This window comes from Mobula hypostoma, chromosome 21 (genome assembly GCF_963921235.1).
Source record: "Mobula hypostoma chromosome 21, sMobHyp1.1, whole genome shotgun sequence".
Lineage (NCBI taxonomy): Eukaryota > Metazoa > Chordata > Chondrichthyes > Myliobatiformes > Myliobatidae > Mobula > Mobula hypostoma.
This window is the reverse complement of record NC_086117.1, coordinates 49,767,165-49,793,447: the sequence shown is the minus strand read 5'-3', so window position 1 is coordinate 49,793,447 and position 26,283 is coordinate 49,767,165. Positions and strand designations below refer to the sequence as shown.

At 38.2% G+C, this 26,283-nt stretch overlaps 1 protein-coding gene across 6 annotated transcripts in view; it reads left to right on the top strand.

Moving 5' to 3' along the window:
* LOC134359998 (histone-lysine N-methyltransferase EHMT1-like) overlaps positions 1-26,283 on the top strand; it is a 202,045-nt gene that overhangs the window by 136,041 nt on the left and 39,721 nt on the right. For 5 of the 6 annotated variants that reach the window (XM_063073967.1, XM_063073969.1, XM_063073964.1 and 2 more), the window contains 10 exons: positions 1,154-1,297; positions 2,435-2,658; positions 4,658-4,846; positions 12,734-12,816; positions 14,926-15,032; positions 15,621-15,743; positions 19,815-19,916; positions 21,237-21,341; positions 23,315-23,469; positions 24,866-25,033. In XM_063073967.1, coding sequence (XP_062930037.1) covers positions 1,154-1,297; positions 2,435-2,658; positions 4,658-4,846; positions 12,734-12,816; positions 14,926-15,032; positions 15,621-15,743; positions 19,815-19,916; positions 21,237-21,341; positions 23,315-23,469; positions 24,866-25,033 — 1,400 coding nt within the window. The remainder of the gene's footprint in view (positions 1-1,153; positions 1,298-2,434; positions 2,659-4,657; positions 4,847-12,733; positions 12,817-14,925; positions 15,033-15,620; positions 15,744-19,814; positions 19,917-21,236; positions 21,342-23,314; positions 23,470-24,865; positions 25,034-26,283) is intronic. The other variant, XM_063073965.1, reaches the window with a different exon arrangement.

The window sequence follows — 26,283 nt, the reverse complement described above, 5'->3', positions numbered from 1 at the left end:
TATGCTTTCCACAGGGGTTGCTCCCTCCATGTCTCCCTTGTCCATTCATCCCTCTGTACTGATCTCCCTCCTGGCACTTATTCTTGCAAGTGAGGAAGTGCTACACCTACCCCTACAACCTCCTTCCTCACTACCATTCAGGGCCTCAAACATTCCTTTCAGGTGAGGTAACACTTCACCTGTGAGTCTTCTGGTGTCATCTACTGTATCTAGTGCTCTCAATGTGGCATTCTGTATATCAGTGAGACCCGACGTAGATTGGGAGACTGCTTTGCTGAGCACCTACGCTCCATATCAGAAAGAGCGGTAACTTCCAGTGGCACCTATTTTCAATCCACTTTCCATTCCCATTCCAACATGTCAGTGCATGGCCGCCTCTACTGTTGTAATGAGGCCACACTCAGGCTGGAGGAACAACACCTTATATTCCATCTGGGTAGCCTCCAACCTTATGACATGAACATTGATTTCTTTAACTTCCAGTAATGCCCTACCCCTACACCCCCCCCACCTCATCATTCCCCATTCCCTTTTTCCTTTCCTCCTTGCCCATCACCTCCCTCTGGTGTTCCTCCCCCTTTCTTTCTTCCATGGCCTTCTGTCCTATCCTATTATATTCCCCCTTCTCCAGCCCTGTGTCTCTTTCACCAATCAACTTCCCAGTTCTTTACTTTGCCCCTCCCCCTCCCAGTTTCACCAATCACCTCGTGTTTCTATCTCTCTTTCCCACACCTTCTAACTCTGATTCCTCATCTTTTTTTTTCTTCAGTCCTGATGAAGGGTCTCAGCTCGAAACATCTCTTTTCCATAGATGCTTCCTGGCTTGCTGAGTTCCTCCAGCATTTTGTGTGTGCTGCTTGGATTTCCAGTATCTGCAGGTTTTCTCATGTATGTGTCATGGAATTTCTTGTTTTGTGGCACTGGTGCAGTGCAAGACATAAAAAAATAAAAGGTGCAAAAGAGAAATAGCAGGGCAGTGTATCATGGAAGAACCTGTTCCTAAAATGCTGAGTGTGGGCTTTTAAGCTCCTGTACTTCCTCCCTGATGGTAGTAATTCAATGCTTTGTTGTTGATTTGAAAAATAATTCATTGGTAATAGTTTAGAGCATAACTCTGTAAATAAGAAGCTGATTGCATAATCATTTCTTCCAGTTAAGTAGCTGCATTAACACAGTGATTAAGCAAGAGTTGATGCGACCTTCCAATAAGGTGCAACTAATGGTCTTATGTGAGGACCATAGATCCCGGATGGTTAAGCATCAGTGTTGCCCAGGATGTGGATATTTCTGCACTGCTGTAAGTATAGAAAACATCGAAGCATTTAAGTACAAATATCACAGCAAAAATATTTTCTCATTGATTTAAAATTCAACTTATGTATTTAATATTGAACAAAATTTGAAATGGTATCTTGTGATGTATGAAGCATTATGATCTTTTTCTTAGAGCAGGTTACCTTGAAAGCCACGAGGCAGCCTGCATGCTCATAAATGTCAGCAAGCATATAAATTTTGTTTATTTTTAAATACCTGAATGTCTCTTTGAATAATAGAATGTTTAGAGTTAGCTTGCTGCTTCATTTCCAAATAAAGGAAGGAAAATAGCCAATTCTAAGCACTCTGTGTGGGAACCAGATTGATTGTCTTCCAGATGACACACGGGACTTCAAACTAAATGGCTGCCTTTTTGACAGTTGTGGCAGGGCTATTTAGATTTAACTTGCTGTCATTTGTAAAATCCTTTTAAGCATTGCACTTAAGTTATTTAGCGATGTAGCTCTTCATTTTTGTTCTTAGGAATTTAATTTCTTTGTAAGTAGAAGAGTGCAAGTGTTTTATAACTGGGGGCATGCCTCTTGGATGCATTAAAAGTAATCAGAGACAAACATTGTTGAAGAATTAGATTGAGATGCAACAATTTTGATCCTTTTTATTAATTATTTCCGTATAACTGATTGTGGGCATGACATTACATTGCATTATTAATCATAGTTAGAAAACAACCTTGCGTATGTTGTTGTATAGTGAATCCTTTATTGCAAATCCATTGGTGTTTGACTTGCTTACAGCACTCCAATCTCCAATAATTATTTAGACTGGATGATTTACTAGAAATTCAGTAGGGTAATAAAACTACTACTTTACATGGTATGGGTTAAACTTGGGTTTAAAACTAAGGATTCCTGTAGTAAATTTCTTTATTTCAACTAGGGTTAGTTGGGTAGACTTGATCGTTCGCAAGTTAAAAATTATGAATATTCAGAAAAGATGGCCAGTACTATCATTAAATTTATTGAAGAGTTTTGGAAGATGCTGATGTTAGCTCCTTCACTCACTCGTCATGCTAGAAGATTAAAAAAAAAGAATAATACAATTATGCTCAATTTATTGTCTGTTCGTAAAGGTATGTAATAAATTAAGGTGCTTTTTCCAGGGGACGTTCATGGAATGCCAGCCTGATAGTACCATTTCCCACCGCTTTCACAAAAACTGTGCATCGTGTATAAATGGCTTATCTTTCTGCCCACACTGTGGTGAGGATACTGCTCAAGCAAAAGAAGTGACGATAGCAAAAGCAGACACTACTTCTATGGTACCTCTTCCAACACAGGAGAAGATGATTGCTATGAATGGAAAAGCAGACACTACAACAGCAAGGTGGGTCCCTGAGTCTCCTTTAGTCAGCTGGTAAGCACTCTTGTTGAAAATAATTGTCAACATTTAGAATCTGCTTACTTGACAGGTCATTAATTACTTGAGTGTTGATTATGAATTTGAATCTCAAATACGGAGTAGAAATAATTTTATATTAATTTAAGAGCCTTGATAAAATAAATGTGTTTTTGACTTTGTTAAAATTGTTAACTTCAATTCAGTGATTTTATGATTTTTTTAAAGTTAGATGTATAACTAGATGTTGCCGTATATATATCTAGTAGCTTGGACTATTGATTTTGTGACATGAATTCAAATCTCATTTAGATAGCCAGGAAGTTTAAATTAAGGCGAATTATTTCTGTGTTTAAGAAGCTAATGTCATTGAAGATAGCCATGATTCTGTTGGATTGTTGTGAGCATCCACCTGGTTTAACTAATGTCCTTCCAGGAAAAAGATCTACTTTCATTGTATTGCAATGTTGGTGTGTGTCACTTGGCCTTTGGCCCCTCTGTATTGCACTTGAAATTGCTTTCCAAAGAAATTGGAGATAGGCAATAAGTTTTAAAAAAAATGTACGAAGGCTGTGGAAACTATTACCCAAGAGCAAAAATACTGCATCTGTTGGAAATATGAAATAAAAGCTGAAAATACTCAATATTTATAACTAATTCTTCAGGTCTTTCATTAGTTGTGAAGGAAGGTAATAACCTGAAGAATTATCACTGTTTCTTTCCTGATAGATGCTGCCTGACCTACAGATTACTCCCAGCATTTTCAGCTTTTATTCCAGGTTTCCTGCACCTACAGTATGATAGCATGCATAAAAATTTCCAAGTAGATCACTCTTGCATTGTGTGTAGTTCTGATCATTAAAAATGACATTAAGCTGCAGAGGATGCAGAAAAGATATACAGAAATGTTAGTGGGATTGGAGGGTTTGAATTAACTGCGGCTGTTTTCTCTGGGGCATCGGAGTCTGTGGGGTGACCTTACAGACATTTTTAAAAACATGAGGAACATTGATAGGGTGAATGTTTAGTTTTTTTACCTAGGTAGGGGAATGTACAATGAGAGGGTCTAGATTTATGATAAGATAGGAAAAGTCTGATAGAGATCTGAGGGGCAACTTTTTCACATAGAGGGTTGTGGGTATATGGAACAAGCTGCTAGATAAGCTGTAAAAGACATTTGGATGGCTACATGGATAGAAAAGGCTCAAAGAAATATGTTCCAAATGCAGGCAAATGGGACTCGCTTAAAATGTTTGGTATGGACGTGTTGGGCCTGTTTCCATACTGTACAATTCTGTGACCTGATTAAAAATTCTTGATTAAAATTTAATATGAGATATTAATTGATATTCTTATAAGGCAGTTACCTAAATTTGTTTATTTGCAAATGGATTTGATATTAATTTCACCTTTAAGTTGGAATTTTTTATATGAAGTACTGACTTTCTCTGAAGACCAGAAGTATTGTCATGCAGCAAAGATGCATGATAATTTGTTATTGTCAAGATTTATGATCTTTGGAGATAAGTTTCTTGATAGAGTTTTAGCAATTTATTTTCCCTTTTACATATTTATGTTCTGTGCATGTAGAGCACTTGAAATGATGTGATTTAGCATTTTTTTGCTTTGCATATATTTCTTTTCTCTTTCATATTTAAAAAATTGGTGCTGTTTACTTGGATTGCCAGTTTAAGGTTGAATGATGGCATGCTGTTTCATTTCACATTGTTGGTTTTTCTGTAACCATGTTACTCTTTGGGAACAGATGTGCAACTGAAGATTTTGGAAGTCTGAAATGAAAATATTTCATTGGTAAATTCCAGAATTTTATTTGTAAATGTTCGTCTTGCGTATTTAAGCTGACATGGTCCACTTGTAGAACTAGGTGCTTTCAAAGCGGTGGCTATTAAAAATATGTTCTTCAGAATTGTCATTTTGTACAGTACATAATTTTTATCAAGTTAGTATAAATGTTGTCTTTTTACAGCAGTGCTCGGATAAGGATGTCAATGGAAAATAAACCTGAAAGTGCAGTTTCCAAGGTGGCTGATAGTTCAGACATATATAACTCATCCACTACTTTGAAATCTGGAGCAATCTTACCAGTTACAGGTCTGTCAACTGCACCTGGGAAAGAGACAATGGAAAGTATTCTTATTGCTCTTGATACAGAGAGGTAAGCATTCAAAAAGGATGTGTTAATGATGCAATCACAGTTTAAAAGCATTATTTTAAAGAAAAATTATCTAACTTACTGACCTGAAACAAAATCAGCAATTCTGAAGGTTCTAAAGTGAATATATTTATGTTCACTTGACACACTATGGATACAATTTCTGTGAGATTAAGCAGACAGACCCATTGCAATTTGCCTATTACCACAATAGGACGACGGCAGATGCAATCTCAGTGCCTCTCCATGCGGCTTTAGACCACCTGGACAACACAAATGCCTATGTCAGGGTGCTGTACATCAACTATAGCTCAGCATTTAATACCATCATTCCCACAATCCTGATTGAGAAGTTGCAGAACCTGGGCCTCTGTACCTCCCTCTGCAATTGGATCCTCGACTTCCTAACTGGAACACCACAATCTGTGCGGATTGGTGATATCATTTTCTCGCTGACTGTCAACACTGGTGCACCTCAGGGGTGTGTGCTTAGCCCACCACTCTACTCTCTATATACCCATGACTGTGTGGCTAGGCATAGCTCAAATACCATCTATAAATTTGCTGATGGATACAACCATTGTTGGTAGAATCTCAGGTGGTGACGAGAGGGTGTGCAGGAGTGAGATATGTCAATTAGTGAAGTGGTGCCGCAGGAACAACCTGGCACTGAACGTCAGTAAGACGAAAGAGCTGATTGTGGACTGTTGGAAGGGTAAGACGAAGGAACACATACCAATCCTCATAGAGGGATCAGAAGTGGAGAGAGTGAGCAGTTTCAAGTTCCTGGGTGTCAAGATCTCTGAGGATCTAACCTGGTCCCAACATATCAATGCGGTTATAAAGAAGGCAAGACAGCAGCTATACTTCATTAGGAGTTTGAAGGGATTTGGTATGTCAACAAATATACTCAAAAAACTTCTATAGATGTTCAGTGGAGAGCATTCTGACAGGCTGCATAAGTGTCTGGTGTGGAGAGGCTACTGCACAGGACAGAAAGAAGCTGTAGTGGGTTGTAAATTTAGTCAGCTCCATCTTGGGTACTGGCCTACAAAGTACCCAGGACATCTTCAAGGAGCGGTGTCTCAGAAAGGCAGCATCCATTATTAAGGACCTCCAGCACCCAGGGCATGCCCTTTTCTCACTGTTACCATCAGGTAGAAGGTACAGAAGCCTGAAGGCACACGCCCAGCGATTTAGGAGCAGCTTCCTTTCCCTCTGCCATCTAATTCCTAAATGGACACTGAACCCTTAGACACCACCTCACTTTTTTTTAATATACAGTATTTCTGTTTTTTGCATGATTTTTAATCTATTCAATATACTGTATAATGTATACTGAATAAGATTTATTTATTACTTTTTTTTCTTCTATATTATGCTGCTGCAAAGTTAGCAAATTTCACGTCACATGCTGGTGAAAATAAACCTGATTCTGATTCTGAAAAAAAAGCTGTGTCATTATTGTTTTGGAACTGAATGCTTACAGATGCACAAAAATAGTAATTGGTTATTGTACTCAATTCCCTATCTATATAATGAAGTAGAATGTCCCTTTTAAGCCCTGGTTAGCAGTCCAGGAACCTACAATTTGGGAATCAGACTTCCTTTGGTTGCACAGCTTACATTAGGGTATGTTGTGTACTTCCCACATCTGATTTTAATAATTATTTTGAAATTGCTTTAAACTCTTTAAGTATATGAGTTGGTTCATAAAGTGAAAAGCGATTTAAAGTAAAACAGTAGTCCTGAAATACTTAATCAAGGGTTCAGAATCTTTGATTATGGTGGGATCTTTCTTTTTGTTTTGGACAAGCAAATACTCCAAACTCACAGACTGATTAAAATAACTGAAGATGATAAATGACTGCAACGTCTTGAAATCCTGCAAGAAAACAAATCTCAGGGCTGTATATGGTGACATGTATGTACTTTGAAATTTACTTTGCGCTTTGAACAAACAAAAAAGTGATAGAAACAATTAGTACAAGCAGCATCTATGGAATAAGAAAGAGAATTAGCATTTCAGATCGAAGACCTTCCTTATTTCTTTTGTGTTTTTCCTTCACAGATGTACCTGGTGCATGTTCCCTGCACTTTCTGCTTTGTTTCAATGTGTTTTACACAATGTGTTAAAATTTTACCCATTAAAGCAAAGTTCTTTCATTGTTCTATTAGTGGCTGTGGTTTAATACTTCTCTGCTGTAGCAATACTTTGAATTGGAAATTGACTCTGGGAATTTTGTGCCTACTATAAGATATTTGGTCTTTGCACACATCCACGAAAAAGAGAACCCCAAAAGAATGAACAGCAGAAAAAGTTAGAGCCCCAAAGCCCCCTCTCCCACACAAGCAGCAGCAAAGCATCAATCAATCCCCCCACCCATTTCAGCACAGTGTCTGTGCTCACCACCCACCAAGCAATAGCAAAACACCCAAAGAGAGACCATGATCTGCAGTCAACAAAGACAGTTGTTTACCCCAAAGTATGCCACTTACTCAGTCTCCTGCTCCGCCTCCCCCTCCCTTTTTTGCCTTTTCACTGTTGCTGAATCTCTATGTTAACTTTCAGTGATTTGCAAATGTAGACCAGAAGACTAAAGTCACACTGAACACAACAATGTTGTGCGTGAAAATCCCAGGAGATAGCAGTTTGAGATGCTCAAACTACCCCGCCTGGCACCAACAATTAATCCACAATCAATCCACAATTTCTTCCCCATTCTGATATTTAGTCTGAATAGCAACTGAACTTCTTGACCTTGTCTGCATGCTTTTATGCATTGAGTTGCTGCAATATGATCGGCTGATTAGATATTTGCAGCAATTTGGCGCCATCATAATGGGGTGATTTTGTGTTTATACATAAGCAAGCTATTCTCACTTCAGTAGTCTTGTTGGGAACTTTCAGAGAAAGCTGAGACAGTTTTCCATGGTAAGCTCTGACACATGAAAAGGGCCTTCTGTTATGTCTGGGCTGGTTAGAACAAAGCTTGCCCATCAATTTGACTGGTGTCACAACACCATTCATCCCTTCATTCTGAAACTATACTTACAAGCTTTTAAATTATTTTAACAAGGTTGATTATTTATGTGACATTCAAAATAGTTTTTTTTTAAATCAAATCTTAAAAATTAAAAATAAGAATAATTTGGGAACAGATGTTCTCAGTGAAATGTACGGAAGCAATGTGGCAAATGTTCAGGGGATATTTGCGTGATGTTGTGCATAGGTACGTCCCACTGAGACAGGGAAAGGATGGTAGGATACAGGAACCATGGTATACAAAGGCTGTTGAAAATCTAGTCAAGAAGAAAAGAAAAGCTTACGAAAGGTTCAAAAAACTAGGTAGTAATCGAGATAGTCATAGTCAAACTTTATTGATCCAGAGGGAAATTGGTTTTTGTTACAGTTGCACCAACCAAGAATAGAGTATAAATATAGCAATATAAAACCATAAATAATTAAATAGCATCCTCAACTCCTAGTCGGGGCTGGTGGGTGAACTGGAGGGGATCTAAGTGTGGCCTAACCATAGGCCGGAGCAGCTCCAGAGCAAGTCTCTCCAGGGTCTTCATGATGGGATCTAGAAGATTATAAGGCTAGCAGGAAGGAACTTAAGAATAAAATTAGGAGAGCCAGAAGGAGCCATGAGAAGGCCTTGGTGGACAGGATAAAGGAAAACTCCAAGGCATTGTACAAGTAAGTGAAGAGCAAGAGGATAAAACATGAGAGAATAGGACCAATCAAGTGTGACAGTGGAAAAGTGTGTATGAAACCGGAGGAGATAGCAGAGGTACTTAATGAATACTTTGCTTCAGTATTCACTACGGAAAAGGACCTTGGTGATTGTAGGGATGACTTAGAGCATAATGAAAAGCTTGAGCATGTAGATATTAAGGAGGATGTGCTGGAGCTTTTGGAAAGCATCAAGTTGGATAAATCACCGAGACTGGATGAGATGTACCCCAGGCTACTGTGGGAGCCGAGGGAGGAGATTGCTGAGCCTCTGGTGATGATCTTTGCATCATCAATGGGGACAGGAGAGGTTCCAGAGGATTGGAGGGTTGTGGATGTTGTTCCCTTATTCAAGAAAGGGAGTGGAGATAGCCCAAGAAATTATAGACCAGTGAGTCTTTCTTCAGTGGTTGGTAAGTTGATGGAGAAGATCCTGAGAGGCAGGATTTATGAACGTGAACTTTTGGAGGGGCATAATATGATTAGGAATAGTCAGCACAGCTTTGTCAAAGGCAGGTGTGCTTTACGAGCCTGATTGAAATTTTTGAAAATGTGACTAAACACATTGTTGAAGGTAGAACAGTAGGTGTAGTGTATATGGATTTCAGTAAGGCATTTATAGACAATAGACAATAGGTGCAGGAGTAGGCCATTCAGCCCTTCGAGCCAGTACCGCCATTTACTGTGATCATGGCTGATCATCCACTGTCATTATCCAGTTCCTGCCTTATCCCCATAACCTTTGATTCCGCTATCTTTTAAGAGCTCTATCCATCTCTTTTTTGAAAGCATCCAGAGACTTGGCCTCCACAAACTTCTGGGGCAGAGCATTCCATATATCCACCACTCTCTGGGTGAAAAAGTTTTTCCTCAACTCCTTTCTAAATGGCCTACCCCTAATTCTTAAACTGTGGCCTCTGGTTCTGGACTCACCCATCAGTGGGAACATGCTTCCTGCCTGCAGCGTGTCCAATCCCTTAATAATCTTATATGTTTCAAAAAGATCCCCTCTCAGCCTTCTAAATTCCAGAATATACAAGCCCAGTCGTTCCAATCTTTCGACATATGACAGTCCTGCCATCCCGGGAATTAACCTTGTGAACGTACGCTGCACTCCCTCAATAGCAAGAATGTCCTTCCTCAAATTTGGAGACCACACAGTACTCCAGGTGTGGTCTCACCAGGGCCCTGTACAGCTGCAGAAGGACCCCTTTGCTCTTATACTCAATTCCCCTTGTTATGAAGGCCAGCATGCCATTAGCTTTCTTCACTGCCTGCTGTACTTGCATGCTTGCTTTCAGTGACTGATGTACCAGAACACCTAGATCTCGTTGTGCTTCCCCTTTTCTTAACTTAACTCCATTTAGATAATAATCTGCTTTCCTGTTCTTACCACCAAAGTGGATAACCTCACATTTATCCACATTAAACTGCATCTGCCCAATCACCCAGCCTGTCCAAATCACCCTGCATTCTCATAACATCCTCCTCACATTTCACACTGCCACCCAGCTTTGTGTCATCGGCAAATTTACTAATGTTACTTTTAATTCCCTCATCTAAATCATTAATATATATTGTAAACAGCTGCGGTGCCAGCACTGAACCCTGTGGTACCCCACTGGTCACCGCCTGCCATTCCGAAAGGGACCTGTTAATCGCTGCTCTTTGTTTTCTGTCAGCTAGCCAATTTTCAATCCATGTCAGTACTCTGCCCCCAATACCATGTGCCCTAATTTTGCCCACTAATCTCCTATGTGGGACTTTATCAAAGGCTTTCTGTAAGTCCAGGTACACGACATCCACTGGCTCTCCCTTGTCCATTTTCATCATTACATCCTCAAAAAATTCCAGAAGATTAGTCAAGCACGATTTCTCCTTCGTAAATCCATGCTGATTCATACCAATCCTGTTAATACTATCCAGATGTGTCGTAATTTCATCTTTTATAATTGACTCCAGCATCTTTCCCACCACCGACATCAGGCTAACCGGTCTATAATTCCCTGTTTTCTCTCATCCTCCCTTCTTGAAGAGAGTGACAACATTACCCACCCTCCAATCCACAGGAACTGATCCTGAATCTATAGAACATTGGAAAATGATTACCAATGCGTCCACGATTTCTAAAGTCACCTCCTTAAGTACCCTGGGATGCAGACCGTCAGGTCCCAGGGACTTATCAGCCTTCAGACCCAACAGCCTATCCAACACTATTTCCTGTCTAATATAAATTTCCTTCAATTCATCCATTACCCTAGGTCCTTTGGCCACTATTACATTTGGGAGATTGTTTGTGTCTTCCCTAGTGAAGACAGATCCAAAGTACCTGTTCAACTTGTCTGCCATTTCTTTGTTCCCCATAATAAATTCACCCGCTTCTGTCTTCAAGGACCCAATTATGGTCTTAACTATTTTTTTCCTTTTCACATACCTAAAGAAGCTTTTACTATCCTCCTTTATATTCTTGGCTAGTTTACCTTCGTACCTCATTTTTTCTCTGCTTATTGCCTTTTTAGTTACCTTCTGTTGCTCTTTAAAAGTTTCCCAATCCTCTGGCTTCCCACTCGTCTTTGCTATGTTATACTTCTTCTCTTTTATTTTTATACTGTCCATTGCTTCCCTTGTCAGCCACGGCCTCCCCTTACTCCCCTTAGGATCTTTCTTCCTCTTTAGAATGAACTGATCCTGCACGTTCCGCATTACTCCTAGAAACACTTGCCATTGCTGTTCCACTGTCATCCCTGCTAGGGTATTGTTCCACTGAACTTTGGCCAGCTCCTCCCGCATAGCACCATAGTTCCCTTTGTTCAACTGTAATACTGACACTTCCGAGTTTCCCTTCTCCCTCTCAAATTGTAGATTAAAATTTGATAAGGTACCCCATGCAAGGCTTATTGAGAAAGTAAGGAGGCATGGGATCCAAGGGGACATTGCTTTGTTGGTCCAGATGTAGTCAGAGGCTTTTTTCCCAGGGCTGAAATGGCTAGCACAAGAGGGCACAGTTTTAAAATGCTTGGAAGTAGATACAGAGGAGATGTCAGGGGTAAGTTTTTTATGCAGAGAGTGGTGAGTACATAGAATGGGCTGCTGGTGACAGTGGTGGAGGTGGATATGATAGGGCCTTTTAAGAGACTCCTGGATAGATACATGGAGCTTAGAAAAATAGAGGGCTATGTATGGGTAACCCTAGGTAATTTCTAAGGTAAGGACATGTTTGGCATAGTTTTGTGGGCTGAAGGACCTGTATTGTGCTGTAGGTTTTCTATGTTTCTAAAACATTTACGTAACTTTTAAAAGTAACAATATTTTAAACATTAGAACCACTTTTGAACATAACATACTTTTGCTCTGGCATCCATTGTGGTGGGAGATGGTGCACTGTTGCTGTTATTCTCCCACTAAATCTGGGCCAGTAGAAAAAGGTACATTTTATTTCTTTAATCTGGATTGGAGAGCCGGTAGAGCGGGTATACTCCATTCAAGAATCATTTGGACGAGCACGTAGAAGACTGTGGATCAAGTGCTGTAAAATGGGATCAGTGTTGATACTTGATGATCAGCATGAGCAGGGTGAGCCAAAGAGCCTTTTTCTGTAATGCTTGCCACTATTGCCATAGAGGGAGTACAAAGAAGGTTCACCAGATTGATTCCTGGGATGGCAGGACTTTCATATGAAGAAAGACTGGATGAACTGGACTTGTACTCGTTGGAATTTAGAAGATTGAGGGGGGATCTGATTGAAACGTATAAGATCCTAAAGGGATTGGACAGGCTAGATGCAGGAAGATTGTTCCCGATGTTGGGGAAGTCCAGAACGAGGGGTCACAGTTTGAGGATAGAGGGGAAGCCTTTTAGGACCGAGATTAGGAAAAACTTCTTCACACAGAGAGTGGTGAATCTGTGGAATTCTCTGCCACAGCAAACTGTTGAGGCCAGTTCATTGGCTATATTTAAGAGGGAGTTAGATATGGCCCTTGTGGATACAGGGGTCAAGGGGTATGGAGGGAAGGCTGGGGCGGGGTTCTGAGTTGGATGATCAGCCATGATCATAATAAATGGCGGTGCAGGCTTGAAGGGCCGAATGGCCTACTCCTGCACCTATTTTCTATGTTTCTATCTCTAATATTTAAATCTGTTTTTCCTAACAGACCCAAGAAGTTGCGGTTTCATCCAAAGCAATTATATATCTCTGCAAAGCAGGGGGAGATGCAGAAAGTTCTTCTAATGCTGGGTAAGTTTTCATGTGCCTCTAAATATAGAATATACACTTCATTAAGTACAGGAGTGGAATGTGGTATGGTCTTCTGGTATTGCAACCCATCCACTTTCAGGTTTGATGTGTTGTGCGTTCAGAGTTGCTTATTCTGCACACCACTGTTGTAACCTGTGGTTATTTGAGTTAAATGTCATCTTTCTGTCAGCTTGAACTAGTCTGGCCATTCTCCTCAGACCTCTCATTAACAAGGCATTTTCACCCACAGAACTATTCTCTATAAACTTTAAAGACTGTTGTGTGTGAAAATCCCAGGAGATAGCAGTTTGAGATGCTCAAACTATCCCACCTGGCACCAACAATTATTCCATCGTCAAAGTCCTTTAGATCGCATTTCTTCCCTATTCTGTTGTTTAGTCTGGATAACATTCAGCCCATGTCTGCATGCTTTTATGCATTGAGTTGCTGCAGTATGATGGGCTGATTAGATATTTGCATTAACAAGTAGGTGTGTCTAGTAAAGTGGTGACTGAGTGTATATCAAAACAGCTATGAAAATGATGGAGGGGTCTTGTATAAACGGAGTTATGCTGAAGGGGTATAAGGAGGGAACATCTAACTGTTGTTCTATCCAGTTAAATTTCGAGAGTTTTTACAATCCATCCTTGAGTTTAAAAGTTTTGTAATAGAAAACTGAAATACATATTTTGAAAAAGTTTTAAGAAAGTATGATTCAGGTTCAAGATAATGTATACCTTTTACGGATAATGTAGCTTGCTGGTGCCTTAAATATAGGATGATTTGTTGGCATTGTGGATGTGCGAAAGGTACAGAGAAGCTGGAATTGAATTGACTTCATCTCTTACATCCTTCACATACATGAGGAGTAAAAATCTTTATGTTATGTCTCTGTCTGAATGTACAATGTGCAATTATAGTAATTTATAATAAATAGAACAGTCATTGTAAAATAGAAATACACTCAAATCAGCGTGAGTTAATCAGTCTGTTGGCCTGGTGGAAGAAGCTGGCTTTTATGCTGCAGTACTGATTCCCGGATGGTAACAACTGGAATAGACCATGGTTGGGGTGACTCAGGTCCCCAATGATCCTTCGGGCCTTTTTTTCACACCTGTCTTTGTAAGTGTCCTGAATCGTGGAAGGGGATATACTAGCTAGATGAATTGGCAGAAACAGAGCAGAAGGAATATATTGTGGAAATTTGAGGTTATTCACTTTAGTACATGTATATAAAAAATCAGGAAGGCAGAATATTTCTTAAGTAGTGAGAGATTGAAAGGTTTTGGTCTTCAGTGTGACTTTTGTCTTCTGGTCTGCATTTGCAAATCACCAAAAGTTAACATAGAGATTTAGCAACAGTGAAAAGGCAAAAAAGTATAGTTTTATTGTGATATGATTATATATGAATTATTTTGACTAAGGGTAGGTCATATTTGAAAAAAACTGTTTGGAGCAATTTAATCTTGCACACACCCTGTCTTTAAAAACAGGATTTTAAAATACCGGCATTAGTTATTGAAGACTAGCAGGAACAATTTTGGACCCTAGGCCAAAACTTCAAAAATTGGGGACTTCTAAATTAGAAGCAGAAATATTAGAGGAAACAATTTTTGAAGAATAGTATTGATTGCTGAATCACATGATTTATGTATACATAAGCAAACTATTGAGCTGAATCTTTACATCATTATGACAGATTGAAGATGTTTAGGATAGATGTTGCTTCAGACATTGGGAGGAACTTATTCCAGTGCTTTTGGAAGCAAGGGAATGTTTTTTATGAAAACTTAATGTCGGGAAATTCAATCTTTGATCGGAAACGGATATTTTAAACATGGGCCTTGGAGACTGAGTAAGGCAACAGTTTGCATTTGACTGTAACTAGATTTTCAAAGGCACTTTACAAAAGTTGTATATATGGAGTGAGTGTTAGGGCTGAAAGTTATTTTAGTACTATCTTCTTTATCTTTATCTTGGTATAAATTGAAAAGTAATTGTGTAATAAATTATTATTTGGTCTTCTGGCATGAAAACAGGTCCAAATTAAACTTTATAACTTAAGAAATTTGCTCAAAGCTTACAGTTTTTCAATTCTTATTTCCCTAGTTGATGGAATCGATCCTAACTTTAGAGCTGAGCACCAGAATAAGAGGACACCTCTCCATGCAGCTGCTGAGATGGGCCATGTGGAAATTTGTCATATGCTTGTACAGGTTAAAATGTTTTTGTGTTGCTATATTTTAACCTTTTAAAAGAAAAATGTGTATCCTTATTCTACAATTTTAAAAAAACACCTGTGATAAAAGATCATGATATTCATCATTGAATCAATCTCCTTTTAAATTTCAGTTTATGAATTTGCTTGACAGTGTTGCCATTTGTTACTTTCAAGGAGGTTGTGATGGGTCCTCACTGAGTCCCTGCAGTCTGAAATGTTGTTATTTAACTTTTATGTTTCATGCTGTAAACAGTACTGTTAGAAAATTTTATTGTCGTTGGGAATTTAGATGGCAGTCAGTTTAATTACGAGGAAGCAGACTGTTAATTTTTTTTAACCAAAATTATCAATCATTTTGCCGAGAAATTAATTCATTAATATTTTGATTTTTGTGCATTAGGAGCAGGTTTATTATAATTGACTTGTATGATGTGATACAGTAGCAAGAAAAAGTTTTTTGAGTAATTAATGCAGAAAACCAGGTAATTGCAAAGGATTCACAAACTATTGTAACTGTATGTTTTGCAGCAGCAGTACAATGTAAAGATATAATTATTTTAAAGGCAATTGACTTCTTTTGCAGGCTGGCGCTAATTTGGATACCTGTGATGATGATCAGAGAACCCCGCTGATGGATGCAGCAGAGAACAACCAGCTTGAAACAGTAAAATACCTCTTGAAGGCTGGTGCACTGGGAGATCACAAGGTTAGAATTAAAGTAATAATTCAAATGCTGTAGCATTAATTTCCATGTAGATTATCTTTATTTTCCCAGTTGGGTATTTCCATATTGTTCTTGCATCCCTGTATTGTAGGATGAAGGTTTAAAAGATGGGATTGAAGTCTTTTTTAGTGGATATAAAGGTCTGAAGCAGGGGTTCCCAACCCGTTTTACACCATGGAGCCTGGCCAGTATCCAAGGAGTCCATGGACCCCAGGTGGGGAACCCCTGGTCTAAAGTAAAAGAAATTCAGAGATACATTCCAACAGATTTGTGAGTGGAGTGAGTCAATGGAAGTAGATGTATTTTTAGTACTGTAGGAGGTATCCTTCTGAGTGTGGAGTTGAAGCATGATATTAAGGAGAAATTTATGGTTGAAATTGGTGCAGGCTAGCAAGCAGCATTCTGCTTTGTAGTGCTGTTGAATGTTATTTGAGTTTTAACAGAAAATATAAGTCCAGTGGATTCCAGTTAATTGGGACAAATCAGGACCTGTACATTTTGGCCCAATTTAAGGAGCTGAATTAGCCGAAGTTTCATGAAAATAGTTTAAAATGAAGCATAAACAAAGACAAACTACCATTGAAGTGAGTAGAAAATTATTTATTTAAATGAAATACAGAACAAAGTAGAACTTATACAGCACTGTAAAACTGTATTCGTTCCTAATAGTTATCGATGGACGAATTCATCCAGTATACACTGTAGTGTTCTTTTGATTGATTGTAATTGATCAATATCAGCCGAGACATTTAGTGTAGACAATGGACTGCCTTCATTGAATGCTTTCAATGATTGCATCCCCCAAATCTTCATTTTCATTTTAACATTCAAGATGATTATGCATACCTTCAAGTTCTCTGTAGTTACTAACTTGTTAAAGTAGTGAGATTGTTTCATTTTCACTCCTGGCTGTTTCCAGCATCTTCAAGCCTGAGTACTTGAAACAACAGTGAGAAAAACAGTTCTGAATTGTCTTCCTGCTTATTTCTTGCCAACTATCAGTGACAAAAATCACAGTTTTTTTTAACACAAACACACGCAGCTGATGCTATTTATAAACTGTTTGCTCTAAGCACAGTGCACTGTCTAACGGCCACACAAGTGCAAGTGACTGATGCCAGTTAGAAACAGTTTGGCAACGAGCAGTCTCTTGCCCCAATTAAATGGCAGTGTCGGAAGTAAACTAAGGGAATCCCGGCTATTTCCTTGATTAGTTTTTCTTCTTTACCAATTGTCCCAAGTAAGTGGCTGCCCTGATTAACCAATAGTCTAATTAACCGGAATCCATTGTATTGTGGTCTGATCTTCATCTAAATCACAATAATAGACACGCACAATCTGCCTAAACTAATAACACAAGCGATTGTACTTCTTATCAATACTGAGTACACCATTTAAACAATCACAGTCTAGGTTCAAAAAGAGTATGTGAACCTAGGAGTGGGTGTTCTGCGAAGATCACACCAAGAGCACAGCATGCATTTCTGAAGGAGGTGACAAGGAGCTCAAGGGTAACAGCAAAAGACGTGCAGAAATCTCTAGAACTTGCCAAAATCTGTATTCATGTGTCCACTATAAGAAAAGCACTGAAAAAGAATAGTGTTCATGGAAGGACAACACAGAGGAAACCACTGCTCTCCAAAAAAAAAACATTGCTGCACGTCCCAAGTTTGCAAAAGACCACCTGGATGTTCCATTATGCTTCTGGGATAATGTTGCATTGGACAGATGAGACAGAAATGAAATGAACACCACTACGATTGGAGGAAAAAGGGCAGTGTACACCAACACCAAAACTTCATCCAACTGTGAAGCATGGTGAAAGGAGCATCATGGTTTGGGGCTGCTTTGCTGCCTTAGGGTTCGACAGCTTGCCATCATTGAGGGAACAATGAATTCAAAATTGTATCAAGACATTTTATAGGAGAATGTCATGGTAGCAGTCCGTCACCTGAAGTTTAATAGATGTTGGATAATGCAGCAAGACAATGATCCAAAACACAAGAGTAAATCAATTACAGAATGGTTTAAAAAGAAGAAAATTGGTGTTTTGAAATTGCCAAGCCAGAGGCCAGACCTTAACCCAGTTGAGATGCTGTGACATGAAGAGGGTTGTTCAGGTAATGTATCCCAGAAATATTGATAAACTAAAACAAATTTGGATGGAGGAATGGTCTAAACTTCCTTCTCACTATTGTGCAAGTCTGATCAGCAGCTACAGGAAACATTTGGTGGAGGTTATTGCTGCTATAGGAGATTCTACCAGTTAATAAATACATGAGTTCAGATACTTTTTCCAGCCTGGACTATTGTATGAATGATAAAGTAATGTATTCAATGAAAACATGAAAAGTACAATTTTATTTTTAGGCAGATTGTGTTCATCTATGATTGTGACTTAGGTGAAGATCAGACCACATTTTATGAGTAATTAATGCAGGAAACCAGGTAATTGAAAAGGGTTCACAAACTTTTTCTTGCAACTGTCTGTATAGTTGATTATTAGTGAATCTGCAGGAGACACTTTAATGCCACAATGCTAACAAAAATAAATCTGTGCCCTCTGACAATATGGGACTATTCTTTTGTTAGAACATATAATGCCATTACCTCTTGTTATCTTAGGTTATTATTTTAACATGTACCAGACTAATGTTAGGCCAAGTTTATTGACCTCAAGTTTCAGGATGACATCGCTTTATGTAGTTCTGTTCTGCTCAGTTGAAGAAAACAAAGGATAAAAATTATCCCAGTAATTACATTGTTTTAAAAAATAGAAAACAGCACTACATGCGACATTTACAAATGTGATTCTTATATGATCTAAGTAATAACTATACAAATTTGTTTGGAACACCAGAAATGCTGTTAGAAACCACTAGAAGTTAGAAGCCCACAGGAAATGAGAGGAAGGATGGAAAACTCCAAACAGTATTTCAAAAAAAAAGCCGAGAATGGTTTGTATTAGACTTACCTCTACAAATACTAAACTTCATTAGGCATCAAATGATATTGCAAAATGGAACCCTGTCTCATTCTGGATAGCCAGTTTCACTATCAGATAGCTTTGACACAGATGTGTAAACAAATCTGTCAAGAATATCCTCACTTTCAAAGAGAGAATTTGGACTTCACTAACTTGTTTGTCTAAGATTGTAAAACTAAGGTAGCTTGTGCATTGGGATCTAGTACATTGGCAACAAGCTTAAACTATCAAAAGTTATATGATTATAACTCTTGAAATAAATTAGAAAAGAAATTGATTCTGTTAATTTGGGTTATATTTAAGCACAATGTCTGTTAAAAGGGGGCACCTATCCACTGCTGCTCTTTATTCTTTGACCTTGGAGATCATTTAGCGATTTCAGTATTGAGTTTAATGTGGAATCATCATGTATTAAATAACAAGGTTCTTGGTTTGATGATCGTTGTCAACTGAAGAAAATTAGAGTAAAGGTTTTATTTTTAGAAACTGAATACATTAAACTTCTTTGTCGGCATATTGAAAATGTCTCATTTGTATTTAATCTATGATTTCCCAACGGTGTTTTTTTTTCATAGCAAGAGGTCTAAACAAAAAAATAATTTTTGGCTTGCCCACTGCATGGAGTTTATGAATCAGAACTGGTGCTAATTTTCTGTTTATGGTTTTGTATTGGAAATGATTCCCGAAATATGAATATTCTTATTTAGATTAAATGATAATTGACAATGCATCTATTGATTTATTCTAAAATCGTGGAGAATTATTTTTAGATTGTCTAAGCTTGTGGCCAATGGATTTGATCCCAAAGCTCAAATCTGTCTTAGTTTTGTAGTATCAGAGAAACAAATTAGTGATGTGAGAACTCTTCCCTTTGAAACTGAGGCTTAGTCTTGACAAATCAGACTTCTGTGGATCTGTACAGTTCAAACTTTAGCTTGAGGTAATTGTTCTGCACATTCCTGAATGTTGATGAGGTCAAAATATGGTCGTTAGAACTCCACTTATCTAACTACATATTTTTATGCTCTTCTATACTTTTTAACATCAGTTATAATCCTCTTTTATAGGATGTTGAAGGTTCAACTTGCCTTCATCTGGCAGCTAAGAAAGGACATTATGATGTGGTTGTACATCTTCTGTCCACGGGATTAATTGATGTAAACTGTCAGGTGAGTCAGATGAGTAAGTGTTCCATAAAGGTATTATCACATCTCAACTATCTTCTCCTCGGCTTTACTAGGGTTGTGAAGGCTAATTGGGTACTTTGCTGGATGCATTACATGGCCAACCTCAAATATCATACCTTGTACTTCCATCATTAGCTCTGTACTAATTGGAAAGGAACAGTACCTGTTACTCAACTGAAATTGAGGCAGTTTTTCCTGCTTGAATGTTTATTTAAGAAATTCAAAGATAATGCAATAAAACATCAAGAATCTGTTTAATGTCTATGAATTTGTGGATTGATGTCAACTCTAATGAATTTACCCCACTACATTTTACATCTAGATTATTCAGTAAAACAGATAAAGGGCTAGCACTAAATTGTTCTCAATCCAGAGACCTCATAGTGAAGTAACTGTGAACTAGTGAGAGGATAAAAGGTGTAAAATTCCAAAAAATACTGATTTTTTTCCCCCTAAAAATAAAAGGGTATTAATGCAACACACATCAAAGTTGCTGGTGAACACAGCAGGCCCGGCAGCATCTCTAGGAAGAGGTACAGTCGACGTTTTGGGCTGAGACCCTTCGTCAGGACTAACTGAAGGAAGAGCTAGTAAGAGATTTGACAGGGGGAGGGGGAGATCCAAAATGATAGGAGAAGACAGGAGGGGGAGGGATGGAGCCAAGAGCTGGACGTGTAAAGGGGGTTAATGTTGAGCCTGGTACCATATCATGTGATTTAAAGTGCATAATAAGATTGAAAAGGTACAGAGAAAATTTACATGGCTGTTGCTGTGATTTGAGAACCTGAGATATAGGGAAAAGGTGGACTTTTTAAAATTTTTTCCCTATGGAAAATCGGAGAATGAGTAGAGAGAGAGGTATACAAAACTGAGTGGTATAGATGAGGTAAATGCAAGCAGACCTTTTCCACTCAGGCTGGGTGAGACTAGAACTAGAGGTCATGGGTTAAGGATAAAGGTGAAATATTTAAGGGGAACTTGAGCGGGGTGTTAGGGTGGTGTAAGAGGAAGTGGTGGATGCAGGTTCAATTATAACATGTAAGATTTGGGTAAATGCATGGATAAGAGAGGTATGGAGGGTGTAGTTCAGGTGCGAGTTGATGTGACTGGGCAGAATAACAGTTTAGCATGAACTATATAGGCTGTAGTTCTCTACTATGTGTTTAATACTGATGCTGAAAATTTGAAATAAAAACTGGAAATGCTAGATATGCTCAGTAGATGGCAGAGTTCATTCTTTATTCCTTTCCTGTGTTCTTGTTTCACTTGTGCATTTACTTATAATTTTATTTTTTTGAAAAGGATGATGGCGGTTGGACATCCATGATTTGGGCCACAGAATATAAGCATATAGATATTGTAAAGCTGCTGCTGTCAAAAGGTGCTGATATCAACATTAGGGACAATGTAAGTTACTTAATCTCTTATGCATAAACAAACTTAATGGGATAAATCTGAAAAAAAAACTTTAACATTTTGAAACATAAACAAGAGAGTTTCTAATGTGCTTTTTAGCTATGTTGTGTCCTAAATTTTGGTTTAAAGTTGCACAAGTGAAGAAAAACAAAATAAAACTATTAATTGTATTTTGATTTAAAAAAAAACGTGGTCTTTGCTCATAGTGATGACTTTTCTGGTGCCAGACTGCAGTTAGCTGAGACATTTTAACAAACACACATTGATTTATCGGATTTGGTTACAGTTTAGCATAGGTTTGATGAAATATAGCCTGCTTTTTATTCCCCCATATTTGCAGTCAATCCATTAGAATTGAATTTGGTCTATATTGACACAAAACCTTCAGGTGCTGATGTTTAGACCATATTGTTGATGCCTTAATTGTAGTTCTTCCCTCAGTGTGGCCTATTGGACAAAGTGAGGGAAGATTTATTGTGTATTTGGTTCATCTTGTCAGGATAAAATTCTGCTGAAAATTATTTTGTTTTAGCAGGATCATTTTCTTTGTTCTGGATGTCTGTATGAAGCAGTTTGCATTTAAATTATTTAGTCTTGGTAGGAATAACAAGTGTCACTTTGAACATTTGTCAAAGTTGGTATTTATGTGTAGAAGGTGAAACATATTGCAAAGACTCTTAAAAATCAAGAGCTGCACATAAAAGCTGACGATGATGATGTCGACTCAGGCCTGAGAGGCCAGCGTCGGGCATTTTCATGCCTTACAAGGCGCGAATCGGAAGGCTGTGTGGGACGCCACTCCTCACACAGACATTTCGCAGTATTATTCTACGAGGCCGAGTTGCGGGCTCGACATCAACCTGGCACGGATGGAAAGCGTGCATGGGGGCGGTCTGTTACTGGATTGAACTCGGGAACCTCCGTTCTCGAGCCCGGCGCTGATCTCACTGTGCCACCAGCCGACTTAAAGGCTGAAATGCATCATCATAAGTTTTTCTTCCCCCACCCCCCTCAAAGGTAGGAATATTCATGATGAAGTGATGAAATACTTCATATTTACAATACTTGATGTAAAAACTTGCATCAAATTCAAATATTAAAAGCAGTAAACATACCTTACCTTATATTTGCACCCTTTCACATCTGGAATACATTTTTCAGCTAGAAATGAATAGAACTACTTCATTTAGTGTTTTTTTTTTGGAAATGGTAATGTTATCAGATTGAATTTCAATATAAATGCAGCACACTATATTTGGTGGTTCTAAATTAGCAAACTCTGTAGCACCCAAGCCATCTTCAGGGAGCAGTGCCTTAGGAAGGTGGTGTCCATCATTGAGGATCCCCACCAGTTAGGACATGCCCTCTTACCATCGGGAAGGAAGCCTGAATGCACACACACTGCAGTTCAGAAACAGCTTCTTCTCTGCCTTCCCGATTTCTAAATGGACATTGAGCCTATGAACACTACCACACTACTTTTTTATTCCTGTTATTTTGCTCTACTTATTTTAACTTAACTGTTTAAAATGCACACACTTAACGTAACTCAGTTTTTTGTTTTCTCTATATTTATTTATCATATTTCATTGTACTGCTGCCGTAAAGTTAACAAATTTAATGACGTATGTTGGTAATGTTAATTCTGATTCTGAACTTTGTCTCTCTCACTCCATAATTTGTCACGTAAAACTTTTTTTAAAGGTAACCTCATTTCTGAGTTTATTTAACTTCAGAGACTATTTTCATCACTTTGAATGGACCTAGTACATTATTGACCTTGCACTTGTGTTGTGAATATTAAAGTTGGTAGTACTTAACTTCAAATGATATTTGTAGGACCAGTTTAAGACTTTTTGCCAAAAGTTGATAAATAATTGAATTTGTGGAATTTGTTTTCTTTCTTTGAAGTTGAAAAAGAATTTAAGCTTTAAAATTGTTCTCTTCCTATTTTTGATGCACAGGAAGAGAATATTTGTTTGCATTGGGCAGCTTTCTCAGGATGTGTGGATATTGCTGAAATATTCCTGAATGCAAAATGTGATCTAACCGCAGTGAATATGCATGGTGATTCTCCTCTACATATCGCATCAAGGGAAAATCATTATGAATGTGTCGTGTAAGTATTAAAATACTTTTATGTGTGACTGGTATATGTAATAAATATTTGTGAATTCTGAACTCGATAATATTGACATAAATTATCGGAGCAAGTTTCTGTATGATAGGAATTCAAGGTTAATTTACTGTCTGTACGTGCCCAGAGCGGTGGCACATTTTCATGTCGCCCCCTTCAGTATACACCTAGCTGACCACACCCCCCACACCCATAACATACGTAACTGCAGCATTCAGGATAGGGGAAGATCCCAGTACACTTGTCATTGGTTGATAGTTTGCTTCATGACGGACAAAAATCAATTCTTCCAAATTCTGTGTGTTTTCTGATCATCATTCTTATAGTCCCTGCAATAATATTGTGCACCAGTACTGCAATTGCTGTCAGATAACTTGCAGAAGTTTGACTACTAAGGTATGAACATATTGTTTTGGCAGATCATATCCTTTTGAAGTAAATCTGATCTCCTTTGCAGCTGCCCTTACTTCATTACGTTCACTTATTCTTACCCAAATACATTAAAATTTGCTGTTTAATTTTAAAATTATATCATAGCTAATCCTTTCTGGAAGTACAAGATCAATTGAATAACAATATAACTTCTTAAGACCATTAACAGTAACCAATTTTTTTTCTTTTCTACTCAGGGAAAATATTCTTTACAGTTACACTGTGCAAAGTTTATGTTTTTGTAGTCCTTTGGGAATATTTTCATCGAAATTAACTCTGGTTTCTGTTGGGGGGAGAAAATAAAAGTTGTTATTTGAAGAGTAACTCCCAAGCCTCATTCATCACTAGAGCCACTGTTCTGTACTTTTACAACTCCTGGTGCAGAAAAACCCCATTTTGAAAAAGTGTAGAACATTGAACGTTACAGCACAGTACAGTCTCTTTGGCCCACAATGTTGTTCTGATCTCGTAACTTATTCTAAGATCAATCTGACCCTACCCTCCCAGATAGCCCTCCATTTTCTTATTATCCATGTGTTTATCGAAGAGTCTCTTAAATACCCCGAATGCATCTGCCTCTACCATCACCCCTGATAGAACGTTCCATGTACCCAACACTCTCTGTGTAAAGAATTTGCCTTTAACATCACCCCTTGTATGTTTTCCTCCATTCACCTTAAAATGATGCCCCCTTATATTATACGTCAGTTTTTTCTAAACTGGTGAAATAGCTCCAAATTTTGTTAAGCACCAAACTAGTTATGGGAAATCAAGTTCAGGGTTATATATGGTTTATAGATATTGGTTTGTAACTAGATAACATGGGTAATACTTGTAGAATGATGCTTTATATAAATAATTCTACATGGAAATATACTTAATTGCAATTGAAATGTATTTCAAGGATATTCTGGCAATAAATCTGCTTGTAATTGTACATATTTAGGCTTTTCCTTTCACGTGGTGCTGCTGTTAACATTAAGAATAAGGAAGGTGAGACTCCACTTGAATGTTCAAGCCTGAATTCACAAGTCTGGGTTGCATTGCAAGTGAACAAAAAACTGAAGCAAGCATCGGCTAATAAGCTTACCCAGGTTGAGAAGCTAGTTAGTAGGTATGATATAGTAAATTTCTTTTGTAATTTTCTTTACATATTTTAGTATGAATGTATTTGAGTTTCCTGTTTGAAAGAACACCGTCTGTACATTTATCTTATTAAAGGCCACTGCATGCATCCACCATATTTGATCTTGTCTTGGGCACTGCCACCAATATTATATTAATTCTTAACTTGGAATTTTGGACAAAGCCTACAAAATACATTAATTACATTACAAGTAAATATTTGTGATATTGCATTCTCTATTGTATGTACTTGCATTGAATATTTTATTTAAATAGTAAGGAGATAACAGGCAGGATAGACGAACGAGAATCAGTGGATGTTATTTACTTGGATATTCAGGATGCCTTTGACAAGGTGCAACACGTGAGGCTGCTAAACAAAATAAGAGCCCATGCTATTAGAGGAAAGATATTAGCATGGACAGAAGACTGGTAGACTGGTAGAAGTCAAAGAATAGGAATAAAGGGTGACTTTTATGGTTGGCTGCCAGTGACTGATGGTGTTCCCGCAAGGGTTGGTGTTGGGTCTGCTTCTTTTCATGCTATATGTTAATGATTTGGATGAAGAAATTGATGGCTTTGTGACCAGGTTTGCAGATGATATGAAGATAGGTGGAGGAGATAGTGTTGAGGAGCTTGGGAATCTGCAGAAGAATTTGAACAGATTAGGAGAATGGGCAAAAGGTGGCAGAATGGAATACAGTATAGGAAAGTGTATCGTCATGCACTTTGGTAGCAGTAAAGGTATAGACTATTTTCTAAATGGGAAGTGAATTCAGAAATTAGAAGGGCAAGGAATTTGGGAGTCCTAGTGCAGAATTCCCTAAAGGTTAACTTGCAGGGCAAATGCAAGATTAGCATTTTTTGACAGGACTAGAATATAAAAGCAAGCATAATTATGCTGAGATTTCATAAGGCATTGGTCAGACCACATTTAGAGTATTGTGAGCAGTTTTGGAGCCCCATATCTAAGAAAGGTCATGCTAACATTGGAGAGGGTCCAGAGGAGGTTTACAAGAACTATCCCAGAAACAAAAGGATTAAGATGAGTGTTTAATAACTCTGGGTCTGTACTCACTGAAGTTTAAAGGAATGAGGGGGAATCTCATTGAAACCCACCAAATATTGAAAGGACTAGACAGAGTGAATGTGGAGAGAATGTTTCCAGTAGTGGGAGAGGCCACATCATTAGGTATATTTAAAGCAGGAGATGATAAACTCTTGAGTAGTAAGGGCATC